Raw genomic sequence first — 25,833 nt, 5'->3', positions numbered from 1 at the left:
TCTGTACTCTTTTGTGAGTTTGGCAAGAAATGTCAGCCTGTCCAAAATCATTTTATATATAGACTCCTGATTTACAATTTTCTTTTTAAGTCTGGAGGAACCTGCCAAAAGTATGGTTGTATTACTAAAGTATTGTAGTAACTGGTGCATGAGTAAATGGGCAAGATAGTTACGTTATCTAAGGAATATCTATTTCCTTAACACTTTTATGTGTAGCTATTACACTAAATAGTAACATAATAAAAATGAAATCAAAATCACTGGTGTATTGTCAGCCAAGCAGCACCAAAAGCAGCTCTAAAAAGTCAATATTAAATATGCTAGTATATATAGTATATAACAGATTTAACTTCCTGTTTTGTGTCTTTGTTGCAGTCCAAAGCCATGAATTTGTATGAAGCCTGCCTGACTCTACTTCAAGTATATTCCAAGAATAATTTAGGTCGGCAGCGAATAGATGTTACAGCAGAAGAGGACCAATACCAGGATCTTCTTCTTATTATGGAGCTTCTTACTAACCTTCTGTCAAAAGAATTTATAGATTTCAGTGATACAGGTATGAAGGAATTGGAGATGAAAAGCTTCAAGTATTGGTGAACTACTCTGGGTGGTTTTGAGCAAAAATTATGGGCTGCAAAATAAGATAATTTTCTTTTGAGGAATTATCTTACATTGATTTTTTTTTAATTAGCAAAAATATTGTGGAGAAAGAATTAATTATCCAAGTAATGTGAGAATAGAGAGTCTAGTTTCCACATTCTGAAATAATATTTAATATTCCGACTCTGGAAGCTGAGGGAAGCATGCATATAATTCATAGGCCATTGTTCTTGTTGCATTGCTATTGTATACTGAACAACTTGAAATCTGAACTAGAACTAGCCACTAATCTGGAAATAAAGCAATGGTAGTTATCAAAAACAAGGTCAATGAAGTCAAAATTAGGATATAGTTTAAAACAGATACATTTCAGTGTGTGATAGAAGGGCATGATTCTGTAAGCTTTATCACTCCAGTGGCACTTCAGGAGGACGTGTAGATGCTCAACAGTTTGCAGAACAGGCACTGTGTTCATGCTTTGTGTGTATAAAAAGATCTTCTACACTTTCCACAGTATGCATCCGATGAAGTGAGCTGTAGCTCACGAAAGCTTATGCTCAAAGAAATTGGTTAGTCTCTAAGGTGCCACAAATACTCCTTTTCTTTTTACTGTGTTATTGTTTAGTTAAGTTTTCTCTTGTATATCCCAGTCTTTTTTTTTTCTTTGTGATCTCTGCTATTTAAAATTGAATCAGTTGAAAACCTGATATGTCAGGTGTAATATAACTATATTGAACAGTTTTTTAGATAAGCTAAAAAACGTAAACCCAATGTTCAAGCTTTACCAAGTCCTAGAAAGTTCTGTGCAGAAGGACAGAACGAAAGGAAATCATATGTATCTATCCAGGTATTTATATTAATGCCCATCACTAGCTCTTAGTGCCTCCCAAGATATAACCAACTGAAGTGCACACACATAATTATTTACAGTCTCAAATGCATGGAATTCTGGCCCCCTATTTTTAATCTGTAAATAATAGACAAAGATTTTACCGTTAGACCTAGATCTGTAGTCAGTATATCTTAATCTAAGATCAGAATACAGGCTGGGTTTTTGAGTCAGGGTTATGAGGAATTGAATGTCTGCATTAAGGTTGGTTATGTGGAAGAATCTGAAAGGGAATTTGTCATGAAACTAAGGAGTCGGAATACATTTTGGTATTATGATCAGGTGGTAAGACATGAGTTAAGGTTTGCATGGATGTTAATATCACCAGTTAAATGAATAGTCTTGCTTTTTAGTGTTCCAGTTGATAGGAAATGCAATTGTGAAGCCTTACTTTGAAATAAACAAAGTTTTCTGTGTTTTAACATACTCCTAAATGCTAAGGCATACTCATAGTATTTGATATTTCCTGTTCTTATAGGATCTTTTGGAGTACTGTATTGTGATGCCTAGAAACAATGGGCCTAAGCATAAGATGAAGTTGCAGCCTTAAACTCTCACAACTCCTATTTTAAGATAGTGTGTGTGCTGTCCTTTTTAAAAAAGAAATCTGGCCTCTTGCATAAAAATGTGACACTTCAGTATGTCTGATCTCTCCTTTTACATTTAATATGTTAACAGTAAAGGTTTACATGTTTTCTATAGATGAAGTATTTAGAGGACATGAGCCAGGACAAGCTGCAAATAGATCTGTGTCAGCAGCAGATGTAGTCTTATATGGGGTTAATCTAGTTCTGCCATTAATGTCACAGGATCTACTGAAAGTAAGTATATTTTAAGATCTATGTATATATGCACGCACACATAATAAATGTGGAAACTTCTTATAAAGGTATATAACTTTTTAAATGGTTTCTAAACTTTGAAGTTGTTAGAGCGGTTTATGTAGCCTGGCGGTTAAATACAATGAATTTTCTAGGGTTTATTTTACTGTATATGCAAAGAATTTTTCTCTGGCCCCTGAGAGCCTAAGAAGAGAGAGATACATGAAGACCTAGACAAAGTTTGTCGTTTTTTAAAAAGTCAGTCTTGCCACAAGTCATCTTATTTTGCATTGAGTTGAGATTTTATCATAGAATTCAAAAAAGGATTCAACATTTATATGGAGAATGAGAAAGGATAAAAAAGGATATAAATCTTCATGCTGCATGGCATAAATCAGCAACTAACTGATGGGGGTTAGAAGGAAACTTGCTCTATAGGCAACTTGCTCTATATTCCATTCCAAGTTTCATGCACTTTCTTGGGGAATGCATTATGATCTAAAAAGTGTCTGCATTGCTGTTCATTCACTTGTCAGCTTTCTTTCCCGTCGTGGGTCCCTTCTCCTGTGGCTTTTCTTTTGTAATTTGCCTTGTGAAAGTTTGATTTATTACTTTGCTCTTGTCCATATTTGACAGTTTTTAAAACTCTTCAAATTTTGAAAAACATATTATATATTTTGCATTTGTGATTGATCATTACTTTTGTATTTCTTTACTAGGATAACACTGATTTTTGGGGGGAGGCGAGGCACTTTTTAAGGCTTTCATGTCATATGCATAGCTCTTGTATACGACCATAAAAATCAAATGAAGGCAATATGCTGAGGACCATAACATTGAAGTTTGTATCTGCTAATAATTACCTTTCTTTTCAGCAGAGTGCATCAGTCTGTGCCCTGTCTCTTTGTTCCACAGAAATTTAGGAGCAGTAATAAAACAGTATTAAAACAGTTTGAGTCTAAAATTCCCAATATATTTCTTTTGACAGTTTCCATCTCTGTGTAATCAGTACTACAAATTAATCACCTTCATCTGTGAGATATTTCCTGAGAAAATTCCTCAGCTTCCAGAAGACCTTTTCAAGAGCCTAATGTACTCATTGGAGTTAGGAATGTCATCGTATCCTTTACAATGAATGGGTGTCCAAGTAAAAAATGTCTTTCCTTTTTTTGTGAAGAAATTTGAACTTTCTTTACTTTTTTCCATTTTTTTCTTCTGTTTATCTCTGCTTATATAATAGTAGTGTTATAGCTAGTTTTCTCTCTCAGTTTTGCCCTTGCATTCTTTTTTATTATTATTATTATTGGAAAGTCATCTGAGTTTCTAGCCTTATTTGAATTTAATTAGACCCATAACATTTCTTTAATGTAGCTTTTAAGTGGTTTAATATGTGTATGTTCTTGCTGGCAACCTCTGTTGCCTCCTCCCTACTATTTCATCTCACAGAGAATCTGACTTTATAAGCCTTCAGGTGGTATCTCAAAACTATTCCTGAATTAGTTTCTCAGCTAGTAATGCAAAATACTACTGTTGTTCTACTGGGCTGGCTTCAGAGTATTTCCTGTCAAATTGCCAGTGGGCTCTCCGTTTAGAACAGAGTACCATTTTCACTCACCTACAGCACGTGTCAAAAACAGATGAGAACGTTGGCATTAAGGGACTGTTTCTGAAAATGTTAGGTCACAGATGACTGAGTTATTTTACAGCGCATAGCCAATAAAAGAGGGCAACAAAGATACAATAGATTCCTATCTTTTTGTTAAAGCACTTCAGTAAAAATAAAGTCAGCCAGCCAGCCCTGGGACATATACTCATTAAAACATTTTCTAATGATGCTGTTTAGAAATTTACCACAACTTAAAAAGAAAATCTGACTTTTATTCTTTGATGCTTTTTCTTTGACACTTGGATTATCAGGATGAGTTCTGAGGTTTGCCAATTGTGTCTGGAAGCTTTAACACCATTAGCAGAACAATGTGCAAAAGCACAAGAAACAGACTCATCGCTATTTCTAGCAACAAGGCACTTTCTTAAGGTAAAATGTCTATTTGCAAATTTCGCTGCCATATTTTATTTATTTGTATTACAATAAGAAAAGAAGTACTTGTGGCACCTTAGAGACTAACCAATTTATTTGAGCATGAGCTTTCGTGAGCTACAGCTCACTTCATCGGATGCATCGGATGTTGCATCCGATGAAGTGAGCTGTAGCTCACGAAAGCTCATGCTCAAATAAATTGGTTAGTCTCTAAGGTGCCACAAGTACTCCTTTTCTTTTTGCGAATACAGACTAACACGGCTGTTACTCTGAAACCTGTATTACAATAGTGTTTAGAGGCCCCAGCTGAGATCAAGGCCCCATGAGGCTAAGCACTGTACGAACACAATATAAGAGACGGTCCTTGCCCTAAAGAGCTTAGTCTATTAAGACAACACCGACAAAGGGCATAAGGGGAAATAGAGGCACAGAGAGGAGAAACAACTTGCCCAAAGTCATGCCAAATCAGTGGCAGACCTGGAACTTTTCAGTCAGTAGCTCATGTTTTGTGTTATGTGCATGGGCTTCAAAATGAAACTTAAAAGATTTTAGTAAGAATCACTATGAAGTCTGAGTAGATGATGCAAAGAACTAAAACAGAATGGGCAAGATTGCTTGTAAGCTGAAGGATGGAGTAGACAAGAGGCAACAGGAATAGGTAGGAGAAATGGAATAGATGATTACTAAAACAAGAAAAGAAGAGGATGCTGCTCTGGTTGGTCTTCTATTTAAAGAAAATTACATAGGTTCTCAATCCGGTGTCATGTTCAGTGTCTACTGTTCTGGACTACGGGCTCCATCTTGTTCAGCTGGGTCTTAGTGTAAATTGGGAGCAGCCAGTTGCCTCTGGCCATGAGCTGGCTGGTAGGAAAATCTTAGTGGTTAACACCGGGTTAAATGTTCAATGAAAAATCTCTTACATTACTCTTCCAGCACAGACTGAGTTTTGCTTGGGATCTTAATTTTGTCATAGCAGGCTCATTGACATCAGTCCGGCTGAGTGTTTAATTTTGTGTGAAGACAAGGACATGGTTATCCTACAGTTTGCACCTTTTACAGTGTTTGTTGGTATTTGAGTGTACCTCTTAATAGACAGTTAATTCACAATAGAATCTATACTCTTTGTTCATTAATCAAATCTTCTCCTCAGAAAATCCCCATTGTAAGTTAATGTAAAAAAAAACATTTCCAAAGACAAACTTAGTAAATATGCCCTTTTCACTGCAAAGAAGTCACATTTACATAACACAGTAATAGTCCTCTGTTGTCTTCTAGCTCTAGAAGCATAAACTATAAATATTTCCAGAAATCCTTATTCAATAACTCATATTCTCCCCAGATCCATAAAGGACTTAGACTTATCTCAGGAGGAGGTCTTCAATAGGTCTGATCCTTTTAGCTTCCTAAACAAGATTTCCCCTTCTACTTTATTACGTATTGGCAGCTTAACAGTCTGCATTTTAGATAATTAAATAATTTGTTTGATCACTTCAGATGGTCTTTGATATGCTGGTACTACAAAAGCACAATACAGAGATGACAACTGCAGCAGGTGAAGCATTCTACACATTAGTGTGTTTGCATCAGGTATGGTATTATTTTCCCATTTTTAAGCAATGTTCAAAAACGATTTTGCATGCAGAATAATACTAAGGTTACTGGTATACCTAGTGGAAATGCAATAGTTATAGAACAGTATTTGGCAGCAATTAATTATTTTTCCTGTGCAAGTAAGACATAAGAAAAAAATTAAATAATATCAGAAGAGGTGGGATTTTCAGTTAATATCCTTTTCCCTCAGTACATGGCTTCATTGTAGTCAATCTTTACTTGTTCCCTATTGTTTTTTCTTTAGCATTTTGACAGATCTATATTATTCCATGAAATATTCACCAAGACATCCAGCATCTTTGTAGAACCAAAATGAAATCAAATTTACTGATCAGATTTTTGCCAATACACATTGTTGAGCTGTGAAGCACATTTAACTCCAGAGGGACTTCCATCCTGGCTTCCATAGTTGGAATGGTTGTTAAAATTAAATAAGGGTCTGATTAATTTTATTTCTAGATATGTATTAAGTTAATGGTTCTAGGAATACAATAGCACATGTGCCTAGAGTGGTTCTGTGGAAAATTTCTTATCTTCCACACTACAAATTTGTCCCATATTAACTTTTTAAAATCACTATACAAAGACTTGTATTACTTAGGTTTTATGGCTCCCTCTGTACTCACTTTGACATAAATCCAGTTTTCTTGAAACACCTTTCTATGGAAAAAAGTTTTGCAGTTCTCACGTTGTCTGTTTAGCCTGTTACTCCTTTCTTCTGCTCCCACCTTCCTTAAGGTCAGAAGTCCAGGTTTTTCTCTCATGAGTGTCCAGCAGTGCTTGTCTCCTCAAACAGTTGCTAAATCAGTTTAGGAATTTTACAGCTAGGGATCAAATTGAGAGAGTGGGGAAAAAAAGTAATGGTTCTTCGAGTGTTGCAGACGTAGTCCACGCAAATGTGTTTACACATAGCATGCTGAAAGCGGGAGACTTTTTCCCCCTGCAGCAGTACCCATATCCTGCACATCCTTGTGGCCCCTCCTGAGGCTACATAAGGGTGGCGGTGCACCAGTCCCTACCCCATTCTTTCTTACCATCAGCGGCTTAAGTCTGAGCTCCCTCTGCAGTTCTCTCCTCACAATTTATTTCCTGCATCACAGCTACTTGCTGAGAGTTTGTAGTGTAAAAGTTAGTAGCAGTCACTACCAGTCATGTAGTGTAGTGTAACATTAGTTTAGTTAGTTGCAGTAGGTTATGCAACATTCTCCGAGTTTTAAGCACCAGGCATCATGTGGGGCCTCTGTTCCTTATAGTGACCTGCACACATGCTGCTTACTGTGTCTCAGTGAGGAACACATTAAGGTAAGGAACACATTATCTAATGTTCATTGAAAAAGTTAATACTGATTTCCAGAGACCTTCACTTGAAACAGCACCTGATGGAACAGGCTACAAAGCCTGTACTGGCACCAGGGTATTCGTTGGATCATTCGGCCAGTCATCCTCTGGTACCATCTACTTGTATGGTAATTCCAGTGGACCCCTGGACTCTGATTCTACCCCAAGAAGAGAAAGGGCTTGTTCACCTTCCCCAGATGACCCATAAAACTAATCAGCACCATTAGAAATCGAAGAGAGATTTATCGTCCTCTTCGTCCAGAAAAGCTGTCAGTGACATCAAGACCCATCAGCCTATGTCTCCCCGGTAATGAGGTGAGAGGAGCCTGGTACTGTACCATTGACTCGAGAGACAGCTGTCAAGTCTGCTACCTATGGATGTCACAGTACGGTGTCTGGCACTGTTTCTTTTGGTACCTATCACCTCACAAGCCTTTATGGCAGCATCAGATTTATTTCTCTGTGCTGGTATACTTGATAACACAGGAGGTCAGCTGTACATCAGTACTCGCAGCAATTCCAGGTCCATCCACTCCTTCAGCTTTAGGACACAGTTTGCAAATGCTGACTGCCACATTACTGATGAAGAAACAGGCACTGTCCATGGTCTTCGTGCCTGTGGAGCTGGTACTGATGCACCCTTTGTCCTCAGTGTGCTCAGTACCTACGACCTTGGATACCTGTGACCTCGGTACCCAGTTGCTTTTCAGAGTGTGGACGGGTTCCATCAGGCAGTATGCTCCTCAGTACCAGACCCATTTGTATGGCCTCTACCTCCCTGGGATGCCCTTACATTAATGTCTGAGTTTTTCCACCTCCAGTACTCACTGTAGTGCCGCTTCGTTGGTCAATAGACAAATATAGGTATCTAGCTGGGGTGGGCTCCACCGATGCTCATAGACTACTTAAAAGACTCATCAGGTTTTGAGTCGGCGTCCTCCAGCTCTTCTCTCCCTCTCTCTCTCTCTGTCTCTCAATTAAAGAGGTCGCACAAGTCATCCAAGTGTTGAGGAGTAGACAATGATACCAAGAGTGCAGCCGCTCTTGTAACAAGGACAGACCACCCTGGTCCAACATATATTGGCCTCCCATGCTGTATCCCTTCCCACAGGGGCCTCCCTGGAACCTGTGGGATGGTTTCGCTCCAACAGGTCAGGCTCTCCACCTTGGTCTAAGGATATATCCCCTGGACATGAGGCAGACCAAGCTCCAAAGCACCTATGCACATATAGGAAGATGTCTGTACTCCTGAACCTCTTCTTGTGGGGAAGTCCTTGCCAGACAATCAATCTCTGCCTCAAGAGATGCCATCGGCTCCACTGATTCTTGGCACCATTGATCATGAGGAGAGGGCAAACTTACTCTTCTCCACTCCTAGAGGATTTAAAATCCTATCTCCCTTTTTTTCCTAAGCCACATTCTAATAAGGATGAGGAACGTGTATGTACTATGGATGTTAGGAGGGCATTCGCTTTTCATCTGGACAGGACCAAAGCTTTTAAATGATCTCCTCGTCTTTGTGTCCTCTGTGGATTGTATGAAAGATCAAGCAGTATAATCCAGTCTCCAGATGGATCACTTCCTGTGTGATGACAGTGTATGGGATAGCCAATACTCCCCCTTCTCAAAGACTCTCAGCTCATTCAACAAGGGCTCAAGCTACATCAATCATCTTCCTGAGGGATGTTCCTATATCTGACATTTGTAGGGCCCTCACATGGTCCTCAGTGCACACATCACGCGTTGCTATGATCACTAGTGCATCCAGATCTGATGCAAATTTTGCTAAAATCTCATTACAGTAATTAAGTAGACTCTAAGCCCACCTCCAGAGGGAACAGCTGATGAGTCACCTGAATGGAATACACATCTGCAGGTGGACTAAAGATACAATGGTTACTTACCTGTTCTGTAACTGTTCTTCAAGATGTGGGTGCTGACATGTATTTTGCAACCCGCCCCTCGTCACTGGAGTCTAGCTCCCTGGGATGCGAAGGAACTGATGGTAATCAGGGTGCCACCACCCTTATATAGCTCAGGGAGGGGCCATAAGGAGGTGCATGGCATGCATGCCGTCCTGATGGGTGTTCTTTTCAGCTCTTGGTTAGAGTTGCACACACTTGTCAATATTTGATATTTTCCTTAAAGTTCAGCTCCTGGAGACAAGTTGTTACATGAGAAATTTCAGCCTTCGTTAAAAACAGAGCAGTACATTTCTAACTTCCATGGTTGTGAAGAAAAACATTTGACAGTGTGACCCAAGTGCACCATAAAAGCTCAGAGACCCAAGGCAAACAAAATGAACCCCAAAATTTATAATCTCATGATTTTGGGTGCTTCAGGTTTTTTAATATCTAGGGTTAATATGTTATCACCAACTTATTTCTCTCCCAGTCAAGAAGGAGCTAAACCCAAGGAGTCCAGCAGATCTCAGGGATATGTTCAAGCCCCACCTAAGGAGCCCAATGGTGCTCAGAGAGCACACGCAATCATGTTTTAAACATCAGCATAATCTACCGTGAGCAGTGGCTCATTTTGATGACTTGCATACATGATAGAGAGAAAACAGTTACTTACCTGTTCTGTATCTGTTGTTCTTTGATGTATGGGTGCAGGCATATAATCCACTCAGGTGTGTTAGCGCCTAGAACACCAACGCTGGTATGCCATATTAGCTCAATCTGAGCCCTGCTTAAAGCCAAGTATTGGGGAATAATGAGATAATAAAAACAGGCAGCTAACATGCCTCAGACTAACTGTTAAAAATATCGCTGAGGGGAGCAATAATTTTATAATACAAAAATAAACACTAAACCTTACATGGTAGAAAGTTTGGTATTTACCCATATGTGGATGTGTCCCAGGAAAAAAATTTGTCACAGTACCAGGTTGTTCATTTAGTCCTTGTTTACATACACATATTATACCACTTTAACTATACTAATAATGGGAACCCCCCCGAAATGTTGACACAGTAAAATCAGTAGAAAAGTGCTTATTCTAATATAGTTTATTCCCATTTGGGAAGGGGAATAGGCTATACCAGTATAGGGATTGTACTGGTACAACTATCAGACAGATACAGATTATAGATATATCTCAGTACAGGCTATATCTATACTCCATACTTCTGCTGGCATCGCTGTCAGTCAGGGGTGTGAGGAGGTGTTATCCTGGACCCTGACCAGCAGAAGTCCCCATGGGTGGTTATTCTGGTAAAAAGCACAGTTTTGCAGGTATAGCTGTGTGCATAGGAGCGTTTGCTGGTAAAGTTTACCATGTTCCAGTATTGGTAAACTGCTCCTAGTCTGCATGTGGCCTGAGTGTCCAGTCTCCTCAAGGTGTTTTGTGTCTGTTACAGCAATTCACTGCTTTTATAAGAAAAACTATTATTTTCTTTGTGAGCCACCACTCCTCTGTTCAAGTCCAGTTTCGTATTAACATTAGGATATGACATCATCCCTTCAAAAAAAAAAAGCTGTTTTCTGAATGATTCAGGTGTCTTTACAATCTCCACTCTAAGTGGTATTCTGAATAAGCCTTTTTTCTGTGACTGACTAGTCTTGTCCTGCACATGTAGTTATTAGTCTTAATTCTCTTTCCATAATACTTTCAGGCAGGATTTTTATTCTCCCTAGTGATACCCATTATTTATTTGTAGATAGCCACTACTGGACATGACCCAACAGGCCATCCTTTGAGTTGATTGCCCTGAACAGAAATGCAGTTTACTCATATGGAAATAATGTAGAAGTTCAGAAATGCAAGGCAAAATTTTAAATGAGATGTCCAGAGTCGTATGTTACACACAGACTTTCCATACTCAGAGAAAAAATGAAGAAAATTTGGCAACGACAACATGCAATTCTGATCCTCCTCTCTTCCCACAATCCAGTCCTGAAGGAAAATGGGGCTGAAGAAAATTGGTGGATTTGATGAGCCTCTGGGCACCAAACAAAAGAAAATTAAAAAGACCAAAATCTTCTCCCAGATAAATTTCGTTCCTTCCCCCCACCCCATTTAACCTTCCCTATGAGCCTAGAAATAGTTGGAAGTGTAATTTTCACTTCCTAGCAGTCATTTGGGCTGTCTTCAGTATTTCATAGTTTTTCTTTATGCCCCTCCACTGAAAGGATGGCATTTTTTCTCCACAAGTGTCTTTTTGGGCCCAGACCATCATTAGTTTTTTGTTTGTTTTGTTTTGGTTGGTTGGTTTGGTGATTTGCTTTTTGAGGCAAAAACAGCGTTTAACAATCTTTTTTTGAAGATCTGAAGTGCTAGTCTCTCGTGATAACTCTTCAAGGATTTTCAACTGTTTCTTACTTGGGAAGTATGGATTAACTGGATAATTGAGGAAATGGCCTGTAAAGGAAAAAGAATGATGTGAGTTGTAGTAGGGGTCTCATGCTCCCAGGGCTCTGATGATCAGTGTGTGAGTTTGAACCTTGTAGCCCCCAGCTCTCGGAGAATACACCCCTCTGGCCAACACCTTGAGAGCTAGGGGCTACGAGATTCAAACTCACGCACTGATCGTCGGAGCCCTGGGTGCATGGGACCCCAGTAACTAGCGAGTGTTGAGAGAATGTGGAATCAGTCAACGCTACGTTTGGCTGATGTGGCAACTCATGGTGTCAGATGCCATCAGGTGGTTGAGAGACATCTACCTAGAACACATCACTGGACATCGGCAACGCCAGGGGAGATGAGCTGCAGTGCTGATGAGAAGCTCAGACAGGAAGGTAACTCAGATACTTCCCTGATGGCTTGTATTTTCTAGCAAACAACCTACCCTAAATTCTCAATTACTGAGGGACAATCTTCACTTGTTGATATATTTGCTTTTCACAACCAACTCTCTCTGTATAACTTTTCATGAGTAATGTACCTGAATTTTTGGATGCTAATATCAAAACTGTATTGTTAACTTTTATTCACCTAAATTTGGGTTATTACTGATTATGTATTATATGTATCTTATGACTTTTAAAACAAACTTTGTATTTGTGGATAATCTAAACACGATACCCAGATGTACAGACACTCTTTTCTTAACCTGTGTATTATACAATCTTTTAATATTAGCTTTAATAAAATGTTTAAATCTGTTCTCTGCAAAACACTGTATGGAGTTTTAGCCAAGCAGTTTGCACCTCTCATACAAAATTGTATACATATAGTGGGGAGTTGTTTGGACAAAGCTAGCTGACATTTTTGTAGCACAGCAAGACTGCTTTCTATCAAACTCTGTTTCGTTGCTGTTACTTTACCATTGGTGAGAAATGTTATTTATATCTTCGCCCGCCTTCATGTTTTGATCTGTGCTGGTCAAAATGACAGTTATTTCATGCAGCTTACAAAGGTGTGGTAGGCACTTTGCAGAGAGCGTGCAGGATGCTCGTTGTCTACTTAGGCATGATGTGACAAATGAAGATTTAAAAAAAAAGAGGGAATAGGGAGAGAGAGAGGGCTCCAAATATAAGGTCACTCATTTCCTTAAAGGTTACTGCACATTTCATGTTGCCATTTTTTGTTACTTTATTCAAAAATTAAGGTTTCTCTTTACAGATGTGGGTAGAGAAATATGTATGTAGAGGAGATGAGTGAGCAGGAGACTAGGAGGGAAGAGAAAAGGTTGGAGGATGCCAAAGATACTGTATGGAGGTTGAGATTGGGTGAAAGAAAAGTGGTGGGGAGGCAGTGAAAGACTTTGAGACAGAAGCAATGTGTGGGAATGAGTCTGACAGAAATGGGAATCAGGAAGCAGTCTGGTGTGAGGGGACTCATTACAAGCAGGAAGAGCAATGGCCCTGCACTCACCTCAGCTGCAATGTTAATGGTGGTGGTGTCCGGTGTTCCCTTTAATTTTTCCCATACATGTGCAGAATGAATTTTGTTATGTGCACCAATATGGAGGTGATGTGTGACGCATCACCTCCATATTGGTGCACCTAACAAAATTCATGTAGCAGGGTTGGGGCTCAGGGCTGGGGCAGAGGGTTGGAGTGCAAGGGGGTGAGGACTCTGGCTGAGGGTGCATGCTCTGAGGTGGGACCGAGGATGAGGGGTTCAGGGTGCGGGAGAGGTCTCAGGGCTGAGGGTGAGGGCTCCGGCTGGGGGTGTGGGCTCTGGGGTGGGGCCAGGGATGAGGGGTTTGAGGTGCAGGCTGCATGGGAGCTACAGCGTGAAGAGAGGACACCCCCAGCTCTCTCTCCCCGCAGCAACACCTGGGCTGGCGGGGGGAGAGGCGCCTCTCTTCACTGCGGCAGGTCCGGAGCTGGGGGAGAGGCAGCTCTGAGCACCTGTGCGGCCTTCTGTTCAAAGGGAGCCCCCAACCCTTTGAGTAGAAGGGTTGGAGAGACTTTGCCCTATTAGGGCCCCAGAAGACTGGTGGGTGACTTCTGGTAAGCTTTTAGCATGCATGTAGGAACCTTTGTTGTTTTTTTTAATGTTTTCTCTGTAACACGGTTACTTTAAGAATAATGTGCTTGCTTAGAAAGAGCTGTGTGATAACTTGTAGTTGCTGGCCATACATTATTCATATCCGTTTGAGAGAAAGCAAAGCACAGATGCTAGTCTTTAGGTAGACTGGCTTGATGGGGATAGCACACTGTAAAAGCAGGGAGCTGTGCAGCCATAAAACCCCATCAGAAGGGAGTGGGATAACGGTCCTTGCCCAGAGACAGGTGATGGCTGGAGACCTGACTGGGCACTCCTGGAGTGGAGCACTGAGGGGAAAGAGGGAAATACAGGTGCAGTTACCCTGAAATTGTGACTGGAGCTGAAGGCTTTTAGAGCTTTATCAAGGCAGCCACTTGGTCTGGCTGAAGGTCTTACCCTCCACCTGTCCCCAACTAGGTATCACCTACACATTCACCTCTGGTGCCTGTTTGAGCCTGGCAGATGAAATACTGTAACTTGGTATTCTTATCTAAATCTCTGGAAACAACTTATAACTTTCCACCACAAACTAAGTTTGTGGGAGTTTTTCCTTCTGACAAAGGAAGGTGTGTGGATATATTTGTATTCTATTTCCTGTGTAGTAATCACTGCTGTTTCTTCAACAGGCTGAATATTCAGAACTAGTTGAAACATTACTATCAAGTCAGCAAGATCCAGTCATTTACCAGCGGTTAGCAGATGCATTTAACAAGCTTACTGCAAGCAGCACTCCTCCTTCACTGGACCGTAAGCAGAAGATGGCCTTCCTAAAGAGTTTAGAAGAATTTATGGCAAATGTTGGTGGACTCCTCTGTGTAAAATAAACAACAACAAAACTCTATGCCTAATTTAGACCCTTTCTGCAAAATGCACTGAGAAATGCTGAAAGCTGACTAAACCTTGTACCTGTTTCTGGGTTCTTTGCAGCCATCTCAGATTTTAGAGAGCCTGGAAGTTTGATATAACACAGTTGAATAGGAGAGGTCAACTTTGAATCAGCTTCTGCTATTGTGTTAGTCACAATCTGTCATACTTGTATGTTGTAGAGAATGAACAACAAATTGAAATTTAAAAGAAAATTCCATATATGTGCAAACAGATATGGGCACAGTGAAAAATAGTGCCTTTTCCCCCATTAGCTTAAAACATAAGTGGCTGGACAAACTTTTACAGATTTTTTTTTTTCTGAAAACCATATTAGAGTATGATGTAGACACATACAAAACTGTAAACAGTGTAGCTGATTGAAGCTTTATTTTTTCTCTCTGAAGATTGAGTTTATGATCCAAGGGAAAAACACCAAATGGTATTTTTTAACGTGTGTTTAGTTTTGCTTTTCTACATCACCTGATGTTGCATGTTTTATGTAATACAGGTTTCTACATTATATTCTGCTGCCTAAAGTTCAGAAGGAAGAAGGTGTATATTTTTGTTCCCCTAAAATGAACTTTAGGAACTGTAGCCATTTCATTGCCTTAATTTAAAACAAACAAAAAAAAGTGATATACTTTAGACAAGAAATATAAGGCAACATTTGAGTCTTCAGAGTTGGTTCAGGATGTTGGCATTAAGCTGCTGTGTACCTGTTGCAGCCCTTTGTGTTGACGTGTGTTATGTTGGGGTGTGAGTCTAATGCAATGTTCATGTGTAGTTTTACTTTCAGTATCTTTTTTAATCCACATCCAAGTCGCGCACAGCTGCAACGTATTTCTACACTGAACTGTTTGCTTAAGCAATAACAATTCAAAGGGTGTAAATTATTGATTTATACAAACTGTTTTTAAGTTGGGGCATTAGATAAAATAATTATGCTAGACTAGGGGTTTCAAACTCTATTTTACCCAAGGGCCATATACATTTGATTCAAGGGTTGGAAAGATAACTAGGATTTGTGGTGATTTTTTTTTTTCCCACCACCACCTCCATATTTGTTGTGCTCTCCTCTGCTCTTGCTCAGTTTTGTATGTCAGCACTTGAGCAGTTAAGGATGTACATACGTTTCATCCTGCCAACTGACAGACAGATATAGTGGAACAACAAGGGAGTGTAACACAAGAATACGGAAGTAAGGCATACTTTGCCAGTAGTCATAAACCTGACAAAACTGAGGCAAATGCACATTCTGCATGCCAGATAAAATTGCTTTTTGTGAGGGGTGTGGGTGGGTGGGGAAGAATTTGGCCCTTGGGCTTGCGCTTGATACCTCTGCTAAATTGTGCTGTTGAATGTTTTCCATGTGGTTTTTACATTTATATAAAATGTACAGTATATACACCTTTACAGTGCTGTGTATAGCATCATGTTTGCAACTCTGTGCCATCCTTCAGCTGTTCATCTCAAAACCAATCATATTACCCACTGTGCTAGTCATAGTGATTCAGGACATACTTTTTGAGTTAAATTCATGCATGTAACCATATGAATGGAATACAAGGGCAGAAAGTGCCATCTTTTCAACAGAATTTTTTCACTTTTATTTTAATCCACTGTTAATATGAAAACTGGGCTGGAGCAAACATACATTTTAAAAGGTAACCATAATTTGTTAGACATCCTTTCACAGTTAATATCGTATATTGTCTATTTGAATATATTTTTAGTAATATTTGCAAGACAGGGAATTGTCTTCAAATTTCTTCCTAGAAACCCTATCACTTTCCTTAAGAGATTTCTTGTGTGTGCAACAAAACTACTCTTGCAGTAGTGATGGGGAAATACCATTGTATCCTTCTGCATTTATTCCATCTGTTTTCCAATTGTTCCAGCAAATGGATGACAAATTTATTGGCGCTGCTTTTAGAGTTCATGTCTGAGTTTTTACTTTTTATAAAAGTAAGTGTCTTCGAAACATAGTCCTTTGGCTGAAGGGCATTAAGTCCTAGAAACATGAGCAACAGTAATAATTGCTAATCTACCTGGCAATACCAAGAGTTGAACCTTTGGGGCAGATTCTTCAAAGGGATGATGACATATTTTTACTTTTTCTGGCTCTTACTGATTAAGAGTAATAACCATTGTCATAACAAATGGCTCCAGTATTTTCAGAACTACTTTATTTACTTAAAATTTGCTCAATATAAACTTCTAAATTTTTATAAACTATGGACATTTGGGAATTCCCTAGAATAATTAAGTCAGCAATAAATCAGCCTACTAATTTAACATTCAAACAATATAGTACATCTACCAATTACCTTTTAGATGAATCTGGCCCATTTTGTGTTCAAGACAACTGACATCATGTAGCTGCTTTCGTAGCTACATTGATGTTCAAAAATTGTCAAGGATTACTTAAAATGTTACATTTGTTTGCTCTTTCATTTTAAACATATGTTTTATGTTAAAGGGACACTGTCCAGTGTTTTTAATTTGCAATTTTTTAATTTTGTCACATATCTCATAAGCTTGACAACATATTTTTCCTGCTTTTGTTCTTTTTTTTTCTTTCATGTCAGAATGTTAAACATTGATCTTCCCACCCCACCTAGTGTTTCTTGTAGAGCAAATGCAAAGATATCTCTACATGTTTGTGTAACAAACAACCTCATAGATGTCACTAAAGTTCTGGGAATACGTTTTTGTTAATTTATGCCATTTCTGGTGGCCGTTTCAATACCTAAACTACTTGATCACGTTCTCTTCTTAAAAACAACTTTCAGTGAGATTCTTTGAAACTCAGCCACTAAGAGCAAGATCTGAAGTCCATACGACAGACTCCCAATGACTTCAGTGGACTTTGAATCAGGTCCCAACCCTCTGTTTAGAGACACTGATATGATTAACATCACTGCATTGAGTTTCCACTCACTGTACAAAGTGAATAATGCTTTTTAAAAATTGCCAATTTTTTAAAAAAATTGGCATAGAGAAATCAAATTGATTTAATTATAAACCATGTATCATAATTGTACTATATTTTTGTCAAAACTTAAGATGACTTTTTACCAAAATAGATTGCTATCAGAGAGTCTTAATTCTGAAGTTAGAGATCCAAATACTTTTTCTCTTTCCTGCACCTCCCCTTCTTTTTGGTTTAAACAATAATTTCTAGCTTCAGGGTTTCCCAACCCCACACAGCTACTGTTTAGCACTAATCTAACTACTTCCCTATGCTTCAACCCACTAAAGGCTAGTGTCCTGCAAACAAGGGGTATCTAGTTGAGTAATGAAATACAAGTACTCGGGGAACAGAGGTCCATGAGGATTAGGGAGGAGTGATCTTCACTGAACCTCCGCTTCCAGGCCCCATTACATCTTAATTATCTTCTGTAAATCGCATAGGAAGTCTGTATAATGCTGTACCAGTTGGCAAGAAGTTGTTTCTCCTTGAGTGATAAAGGACTTTCCGTTTTCCTCAGAATTTGGAAAAAACTGTTTCCTCTGTGCATCTAAATCCTGCTAGTCAAGTGTGTCTGGGATTTGAATTTGGGTCTTCTGTCTGATAGTGTATAGCACTTACCTAAGCCACAACTTTTAAAACATACCTTGTTTTAAACATTTAGCTGGATATCATCCTATATGTTGTTTAAACCATATAGTTTTAGAGAACAAGCTTGGTCCAAAATCTCCAAAAAGTCCATTGCATTTCTTAAAGAAATCTAATTATAAAGAAATCACCTTAATTTCTAATTACAGAGGTTTTTAAAAGTCTGTTCAAAAATAAAAATAAATGTAGTACTTCTATTATAAAACATTCTTATATAATTGAAACTGAAATGACTTAGTCACCTTTTAAAATAAAGGTTTTTTTTTATGAGAATGCGCAAATGGACTGAACACAAGAGAGGGAGACAAACTCCTAAATTCTAACACTACCTTTGTCACTAACTCTCTCTGTGACCTTGGACACGTCACTTAAATTCTCCCTGTTTCCGCATCTGTACAACTAAGAATACTTATACCTCATGGGGTGTTGTGAGGATTAGCTGAAATCTATCAAGCGTTTTGAAGATCTAAAATGCTATGTAAGTGCTAAATATTTTTCATTTTACTGCTTATGTGAGGTGGAAGATTGACCACACTGAAAATTGAAGTGCTTTGTAACCATAAGACAGATACAGCACAGGCAGCAGTAGTACTGCAGTATTTCATAGTAATAACAACACCTGCTGTAAAATTTAGTTGCTTGGATTGCTACTGTAAAATATGGTCTCTCTTTTTTTTTTTTTTTTAATTAAGGGAAGCTTCCCTCCCGGTGTGCCTCTCAGCTCTGTTCTAAAGAGTGAGGTGGTGGTAGTTTCTGTGCTGACTCAGTCTTTGGTGCCTCTACTGAGATTGCCAGCAAGGATGCCAATTACAGTAGTATTTGCTTTTTGGGGGGAGGATGGGCGGCATGACATGAACAACTAACTCGATTAGGAACTAAAATCACTAGCTCAATTTTACAAGGTCCCTGTCTGTGCTGGTGAGAGAAACAGTGGTCAGTGTACCATGTGGTTTAATGAATCAGCTTCTAGCATGTTTAGATCCTGTCTGTCCGTGGTTTGGGGAAAAATATAGCGTTTTCTAACAAGCACAGTGTGGTTTATTAGTAGGTGTTAACATGATTTCTCTGGCCCGGATAAACAGGGTCATAACTTATCAGTTAATTGTCAGAATCGTTCTCACTAGAGTTTTTTGTGGTCATGCCCTAGGAATCAAGGCATGAGCCATCCATTCTGCTCAACGGACCAAGATTCTACTTTTCCACCCCCTTTTTTCAGCTTTTATAACTTGTCACACCGCACTCTTTTGAAAAGTTTAGAATATATTGGTATATGACCCTCACCTCTTCAAATGAAAGATGTTACCTGCACTGTATTCCCATCCACTGTGCCTGATGGTGGATAAAATCCTTCCTGAGCCCAGTTCTCATGACACTGCAATCTGCCATTGGATTATTCTGGATTTTACAACTGGGAAAATATAAAATACCTTTTTTAGTTGTTCCTTTGTACAAAATAAGGAACCTCCATGCAGTGAACTTGCAGTTTTAAGGTGACAAATGTGTGTCAGTCAGTCTTGGTGTGTAATTATTGTAATTTTTAAGAAGATTTTCAAGTTTAAAAACAGGGATTGAAGTGCCAGTTAATTTCAAGTATAATTTAACCTGAACATAGTTGAACATTACAGTTGAAGGTGTGAAGTTGCATAATAATACTTCACATATTGCAGCAATAATAACTTAAGAAACAAATGGCTATGTAATCAAGCCTTGTCACAAACTAATTTCCAATTTTAAAATGAACACTTTATGTATTTTTTAACATCCATAAATGGGGGAGGGTAACATTTTCCACTAAAGATTTTTGTTACATTTTGTTTTGGCCATGTATGGTTTGTATGTATTCTTGTTTGATATTTTTTCTAGTATTTAACTTGCATTCAGGCCCTCAAATAGGTGTTTGTTGTACAGTCATATAATAGAAACAGAATATTATGAAATCACAAACCAAATTTTGCTCTTGATTACATCAGTGCAAATTTGGGGTAACTCAACTAAAGTTAATGAAATAACTCTAGATTTACATCAACATAACTAGGAGCAGGAATTTGGCCCTAAATATTCAAAAATGCAACTTCTATAGATGGTACACAGTAAAACAAGTATTCAGTATCTTCATCAAGAGGGGGAAGGGACAAATGTAAAATACAATTGCCCCCCAAAAGCATGTAATGAATTTTCAATTACATACTGCATATGAACAGAAATTCGTGATCTAGAAATCTGTATTCATCCTGAACATCTAAACAGTTTATTTCACTTCTTGGCACTGAAATGTTTTCCAAACTTTATCCTTCTGCTGTGGCACATAAAGTTACACCTACATATATGGTACAGATGTCTTTCAGAAATGTTCAGTTAGCAGCACCGGTTTCTCATGTGCTGTGAGCTAATTGTATTTGGGTTAATCAATAGCTACTCTGAATCTTTCCCCTTTCTCCTCTGCTCATTTAAATGTTCCAAAGAACCGCATCACAAACCCTGAAAGTAAGATTACACTACAGCTTGCTATATATCTTGACTATGTATCACTTTAAACTTACTGGCTTCAGAAGCCCTGGCTGGGATGATTTAGTTGGGGATTGGTCCTGCTTTGAGAGGGAGGTTGGACTAGATGACCTCCTGAGGTCCCTTCCAACCCTGATATTCTATGATTCTATGAAGTACAATTATGACAATAGATTTATATTGGCTTGTTTTAGACCAGGGAAAGCATGGGTAAAGGAGAGAAATGTTTTGCGCAAATCTCAGAGAGTAACTGACAATTTTAAAACAGCAGAGTATCAAAGAGCCATTCATGTAGATATTGAGTTAATCTGCTTTACATTAACAAATGGGGTCTGGAATAAACTTGAATGATTTGGGTACAAAGCCTTTATTCACACTTATTTGTGTAAGTGTATGCACAAAAAATTTCATTTTGCCTTTATGTACTACTTGTCTTGACTGTGCATTGTAGATTTCTTAAATTCAATAGCTTCCCTCCCCCCCCCCCCGTTGCCATTTGTTGTAAACAAAAATGTGGGAAACAGTCTTCCCAGTGAAATGATTTAATCAGCTATGTTTTGCAGATCAGCAAGACAAAGCTGAAATTAGCTAGTGGGAACAAGCAAAAATCTGCAATCGTGATGTGAAAAAATATGAAGTTAATCTTTAAAAATAAATAAGACACTGAATTTGTTATCCAATTTCATCTTGGTGGGATAAGGAAACATAGGAATTTAAATTAATCAAGCACATTTTTAAAAAACAAAAGACGTTTTGGAATTGCATTGGAGATCTGCATTCAAAAACAGCATCATCGTAAGGCTGATACTGCTAAAACAAGTGTCATTAAATAAATATTTTCAGTTAATAGTAATAAAACCTACTTCTGGGAATAGAGTAGTCAAATTACTCCCAGATAATACTGCAACTATAAATTGCGATTTGTTACTAATCACAATGCTTACTTCCACTCACATATTTAAGTCTCATGAAACAACTGTTTTCAATTTAAAATCTGTTAATGCAGTCAAATTATTTTTAATTGCCTTTACAAATTAGCAGGGTAATATAGTAGCTTTGCATATCACGTGTCTTTTCCCCCCCCAAGCAACTGGCTCTCGGGATAACCAGTTATTGTTGCAAATGAGTAGACATTACAACTTTATTAGCTTTATCTCAGTCGTTGGTATTATTAGTAATAGAAACCAGTTGGGACTATGGTGTGTCAGAACCACCAGAGATCTGTTGCTGAATATAGTATTTACTGCATGGAAAGAAGTCATAAACCCAGCAAAAGTGTATTGATTTGAAAGCTACCTTCAGATCTATTGTTCTAATAAGTTGCCAGGACACTCAATATTTTTAGTACTGTATCCATGTTACTTAATTCTTGGTGTATGCCAATACTCTTTAGTGGCATTTTGTTACTTCAAACCATCGTTGTAATTGCTAAAAACACCATTTGAAGTCTTAGGAAGATCACTGATGTCCTCTCACAAGATCAACACTATACTGGGAAGGCTTACATTCTTCTGCCACTCGAAAAAAAGACTTTTCTTCTAAAGTACTCTTTGCCTGCCTTCAGGCTTTTATGCACTTTCATGATTTCTTAAAAACTGCTGTTGAAAATGTACTGTATCTTGCATATGGATTTTGATAATCGCACATGTATTTAAATATTAACTCACTCAGACTCAGGAAAACAAGAAAAATTAGATACCTGTTTTGTATCTTGGTTAAAATGTTTGTTACCTACATCCTTTAAGGTGGCCAGATCATGTCTAGATCCCATGAGTGTAATTGTATTTAATTGCTAGTGTAATTTGTAAAAGAAGGGCAGTGTAGTTGGAATTTATGGAAACTTCTGTCTGTCTCTTACTTTTGTTGGATCTATAGTCTGAATTGGAGTTTAAAAAAAAATCCCATTTACTTTTTAGAAAAATGCCTTGTTTTTTTCATAACTTTAGTTTATTTCTATTTGCTTCCTCCTCCGTAAAAAGAAAATATGAAATAAGTGCAGAGGTATCTGTAGGAAAACTTGTGTAAAATCTGCTGCTGTACAAAATGTTTGCCACTTGACTGCATTTTTGTTCCACTTTAATTTTACTGGTTTTGCTAAATATATTTTATATATTTTTCTTCCTGCTTCTTGTGATGGCAGAGTGTGATTACATCGTTGTTTGAAAAACGCCACTTGAAGACACTTTTGTCAGCCTCTCAAAGGCCAACAAAATCTGCATGTTACAATAGTATATATGGTGTGGTAACTCTGGGAAGACCTTGAATAGCTTATGCTGGGCTTTCAGAGGAAAAAGGGTGATCCCACATTTATGCAACATAGCACAGTCCATTGATATGGAAGATGTTCCGTTAGCTCATTTAGATATTGGAAATTCTATATTGTTTCCATTTATAACAAGAATTTATAAATTAGTCCTCTGGTTGCCATTAAAAAAAATCAAGTTTCCACACAATTTTTCCCCACACTTGAAATGGGAGATCTGTGGTAATGGCTGGCAAAAGTGGACTTATTAATGGCTTCTGTGGTAGTCTGACCACAATCACCAACACAGCCATTGTGGTAGGCTCTAATTTACACCTTAATCTGCATTCTCAGCAGAAGGGCTAAGAATTAAAGAACAGGTGCAGTGAACTGTTCTCTTAGCTGTAGCAGTTGTTCAGCTCTCCTCTCACCTGAGGGGAACAAAGGGATATGCATCTGGGGTGGTTGTGTAGCTTGGGGATTGCCAGTGTTGTCATTCTGCTACTTTTCACAGACTTTACAGTGAGATTCTAGTCTAAGTGACTCTCAAAATAGCTGTGCAGAGGTGCATATTTGTGTTTCAGTGGCTTCCAGGTGAAAGTCTCTTTTTACAAATTAAAAGTTTTTTTGTTCATCTCCCTCTCCCCAACTACAAGCCTTGAAAATTCATGTAGAATATGAAAATCAAGCTCTGTTCTTTCTGGCTTACACATCACTAACCATAAAGATTCTCCAATTGTAGTTTAGTTAATTTTATTGATGTGCCAGTCAGAATAGAATACCACTTATTCTTTCAGCAGGCTGTGGTCACTTTTCAGAGTAAAACTGCATTGTTTAAAATTTGATTATTTTTCCTAGCAAAGCAAAGAGCTTTCCATTATGAGCTCTAGCTAAGATCATCACAAATAAGTAGAATTGGCATTTGCATACAAGCAGAAATTCTCTACTACCTCAAATCAGTTTTTAGCATATCCCATTTTAAAGATAGCAATGTCAGAGGAAATACATTGAATTCTGTTGAATAATTTAGTAATAGTCAGTGATGCATCTATAAAGAAAGGAAACCGGATCTGTTTTTGTGAGAGTGCAAAACTAGAAGTGAGTTTAACTAGAAGTGAGTTGACTCACAAAGAGGGAGTAGGAAACTGACTAAATGACTCTTAGTAAGATGCTGCTTTTGGCAGCACACAGTACCACAGACACTCCTTTTATTTGTTTCTTATGATGGCTTTTGACCCTACAGACATTTAGAAAGGACCCTGCAACTCATGGTTCCTAGTCATCAAGTTTGATCTCTGGTTTTGTCTGCCACCAGATAATGTCCAAACCCATAATCAATGATTGTCTGCCAAGTCCACACACCTTTTAATTCCCTCCAGCTTCCAGTAACTTTTTTGGGAGGGAAGAGGAAACTTAGTCATAGGGAGACCACGTTTCAAAGAAATCTGGATCAGAAGTGGAACTCCCTCCTTCCTCTGTCTTGTGCCTTTTATGCTTGAGCCTTATAGCCCTTTCCATAGAGCTCTACATCTTAAATACTTTTCATTAAATCTTCATGGCATCCCAGAGAGGTAGGTAAATAACTTAAATTGGGAGCTGATCCCTAATATGCAATATTCTGTACTACTAATAGAGGTAGAAAGTTACCTCATTTAAAAAGTCAGCTATTTTTGATTATTCCGCAACCCAAAGGAGGTTATGGAACTGAAATAACCAAAGCCGTAGTAGCAGTAGACTTCCCCCAGGCTAACTGGTGCTATGTGGCAGAATCTTCCACAGTGGGGTGAATTTCCTCTTTTGCTGGATTTTCAATAAAGGCAAGAAGTTATTTTGAATCAGACAACACATTATATTGAAGTATGGGACTGGTGAAGGGTGTAAGAGCCTTCAGTACAAGAGCTTTTAGTCCTCTCAGGGATATATGCAATCTTCAGGTAATAGCCATAGAGAATAAAGTGTGGTTCTGTAGCTACTAGATGCCAGATTCTATTTTTACGTTCAGCAGGGGCAAGAAGGAAGATTAATGAACTGTTGCTTGATAGCTTATATTTATCTTCTACTCAAAATATTTTGAGTAGTTTTAATGTTTCTTTAAATCATTAAAAACATATTCCAGGTTACTAGTTCTCTTGTGCTTCTTGCCTCCTGAGCAGGAAAATGGCACTGAATGTAAACAAGGTAGGGGAACTTAAAATCATCATCATCGACACATAGTCTACTGAAGACTATTGCACCAGCCACTGACCAGGGTTGATGGTGTTGCACCATGCATTGTGAAGTAAAGTTCCCAGATCATGAAGTGCTGTCCACACCAACACTTTTCGTAGTTAAAACTTTTGTTGTTTGGAGGTGGGGTGAGGTGTTTTTTCACACCTCTGAGAAACAAAAGTTTTAACACCGAAAGTGTCAATGCAGACAAAACTTTATTCTTGAAAACCTTTGATTACTGACACTACAACCTCCCTAGGTACCTGTTCCTATGCTAAACTCTCCTTTTATAGTAAGAAAGCTTTTTCTAATACCTAACCTGAATCTCCCTTGCTACAGCTTAAGCTGATTACATTTTATCCTCCCTCATCCCCTCAATGGATGTGGGGAACAATTGCTCACAGTCCTCTTTATAACAACCTTTGACATATTTGAAGGCTGTTAGTAGATCCCCCCCCCCCACCTTTTCCCAAGACTAAACATGCCCCGTTGTTTAACCTTTCCTCAGACGTCAGGTTTTCTAAACCTTTTATTACTGTTGTTGCTCTGGTCTGGATTCTCTCTAATCTGTCCATTTTATTGAAGAAAAAAAGTGTGGTGCCTAACCACCACCCAGCAGAATGGGACAAATTACCTTCCCTATTTTACACCTACCAC

General features: G+C 38.4%; 1 protein-coding gene across 2 annotated transcripts in view; it reads left to right on the top strand.

Moving 5' to 3' along the window:
• XPO4 (exportin 4) overlaps window positions 1-15,882 on the top strand; it is a 124,666-nt gene extending 108,784 nt beyond the window's left edge. Inside the window, exons 18-23 of one of the 2 annotated variants that reach the window (XM_077809280.1) lie at window positions 376-556; window positions 2,192-2,310; window positions 3,299-3,429; window positions 4,228-4,345; window positions 5,843-5,935; window positions 14,362-15,882. In XM_077809280.1, coding sequence (XP_077665406.1) covers window positions 376-556; window positions 2,192-2,310; window positions 3,299-3,429; window positions 4,228-4,345; window positions 5,843-5,935; window positions 14,362-14,559 — 840 coding nt within the window. In that variant the 3' untranslated portion in view covers window positions 14,560-15,882. Of the gene's footprint in view, window positions 1-375; window positions 557-2,191; window positions 2,311-3,298; window positions 3,430-4,227; window positions 4,346-5,842; window positions 5,936-11,942; window positions 12,403-14,361 lie in introns of those variants that run through there. The other variant, XM_077809287.1, reaches the window with a different exon arrangement.
• Window positions 15,883-25,833: the final 9,951 nt, after the last annotated feature.

The sequence above is a fragment of the Eretmochelys imbricata genome, chromosome 1 (genome assembly GCF_965152235.1).
Source record: "Eretmochelys imbricata isolate rEreImb1 chromosome 1, rEreImb1.hap1, whole genome shotgun sequence".
NCBI lineage: Eukaryota > Metazoa > Chordata > Testudines > Cheloniidae > Eretmochelys > Eretmochelys imbricata.
The sequence above is the reverse complement of the archived record's forward strand: the minus strand, read 5'-3'. Positions and strand labels throughout refer to the sequence as shown.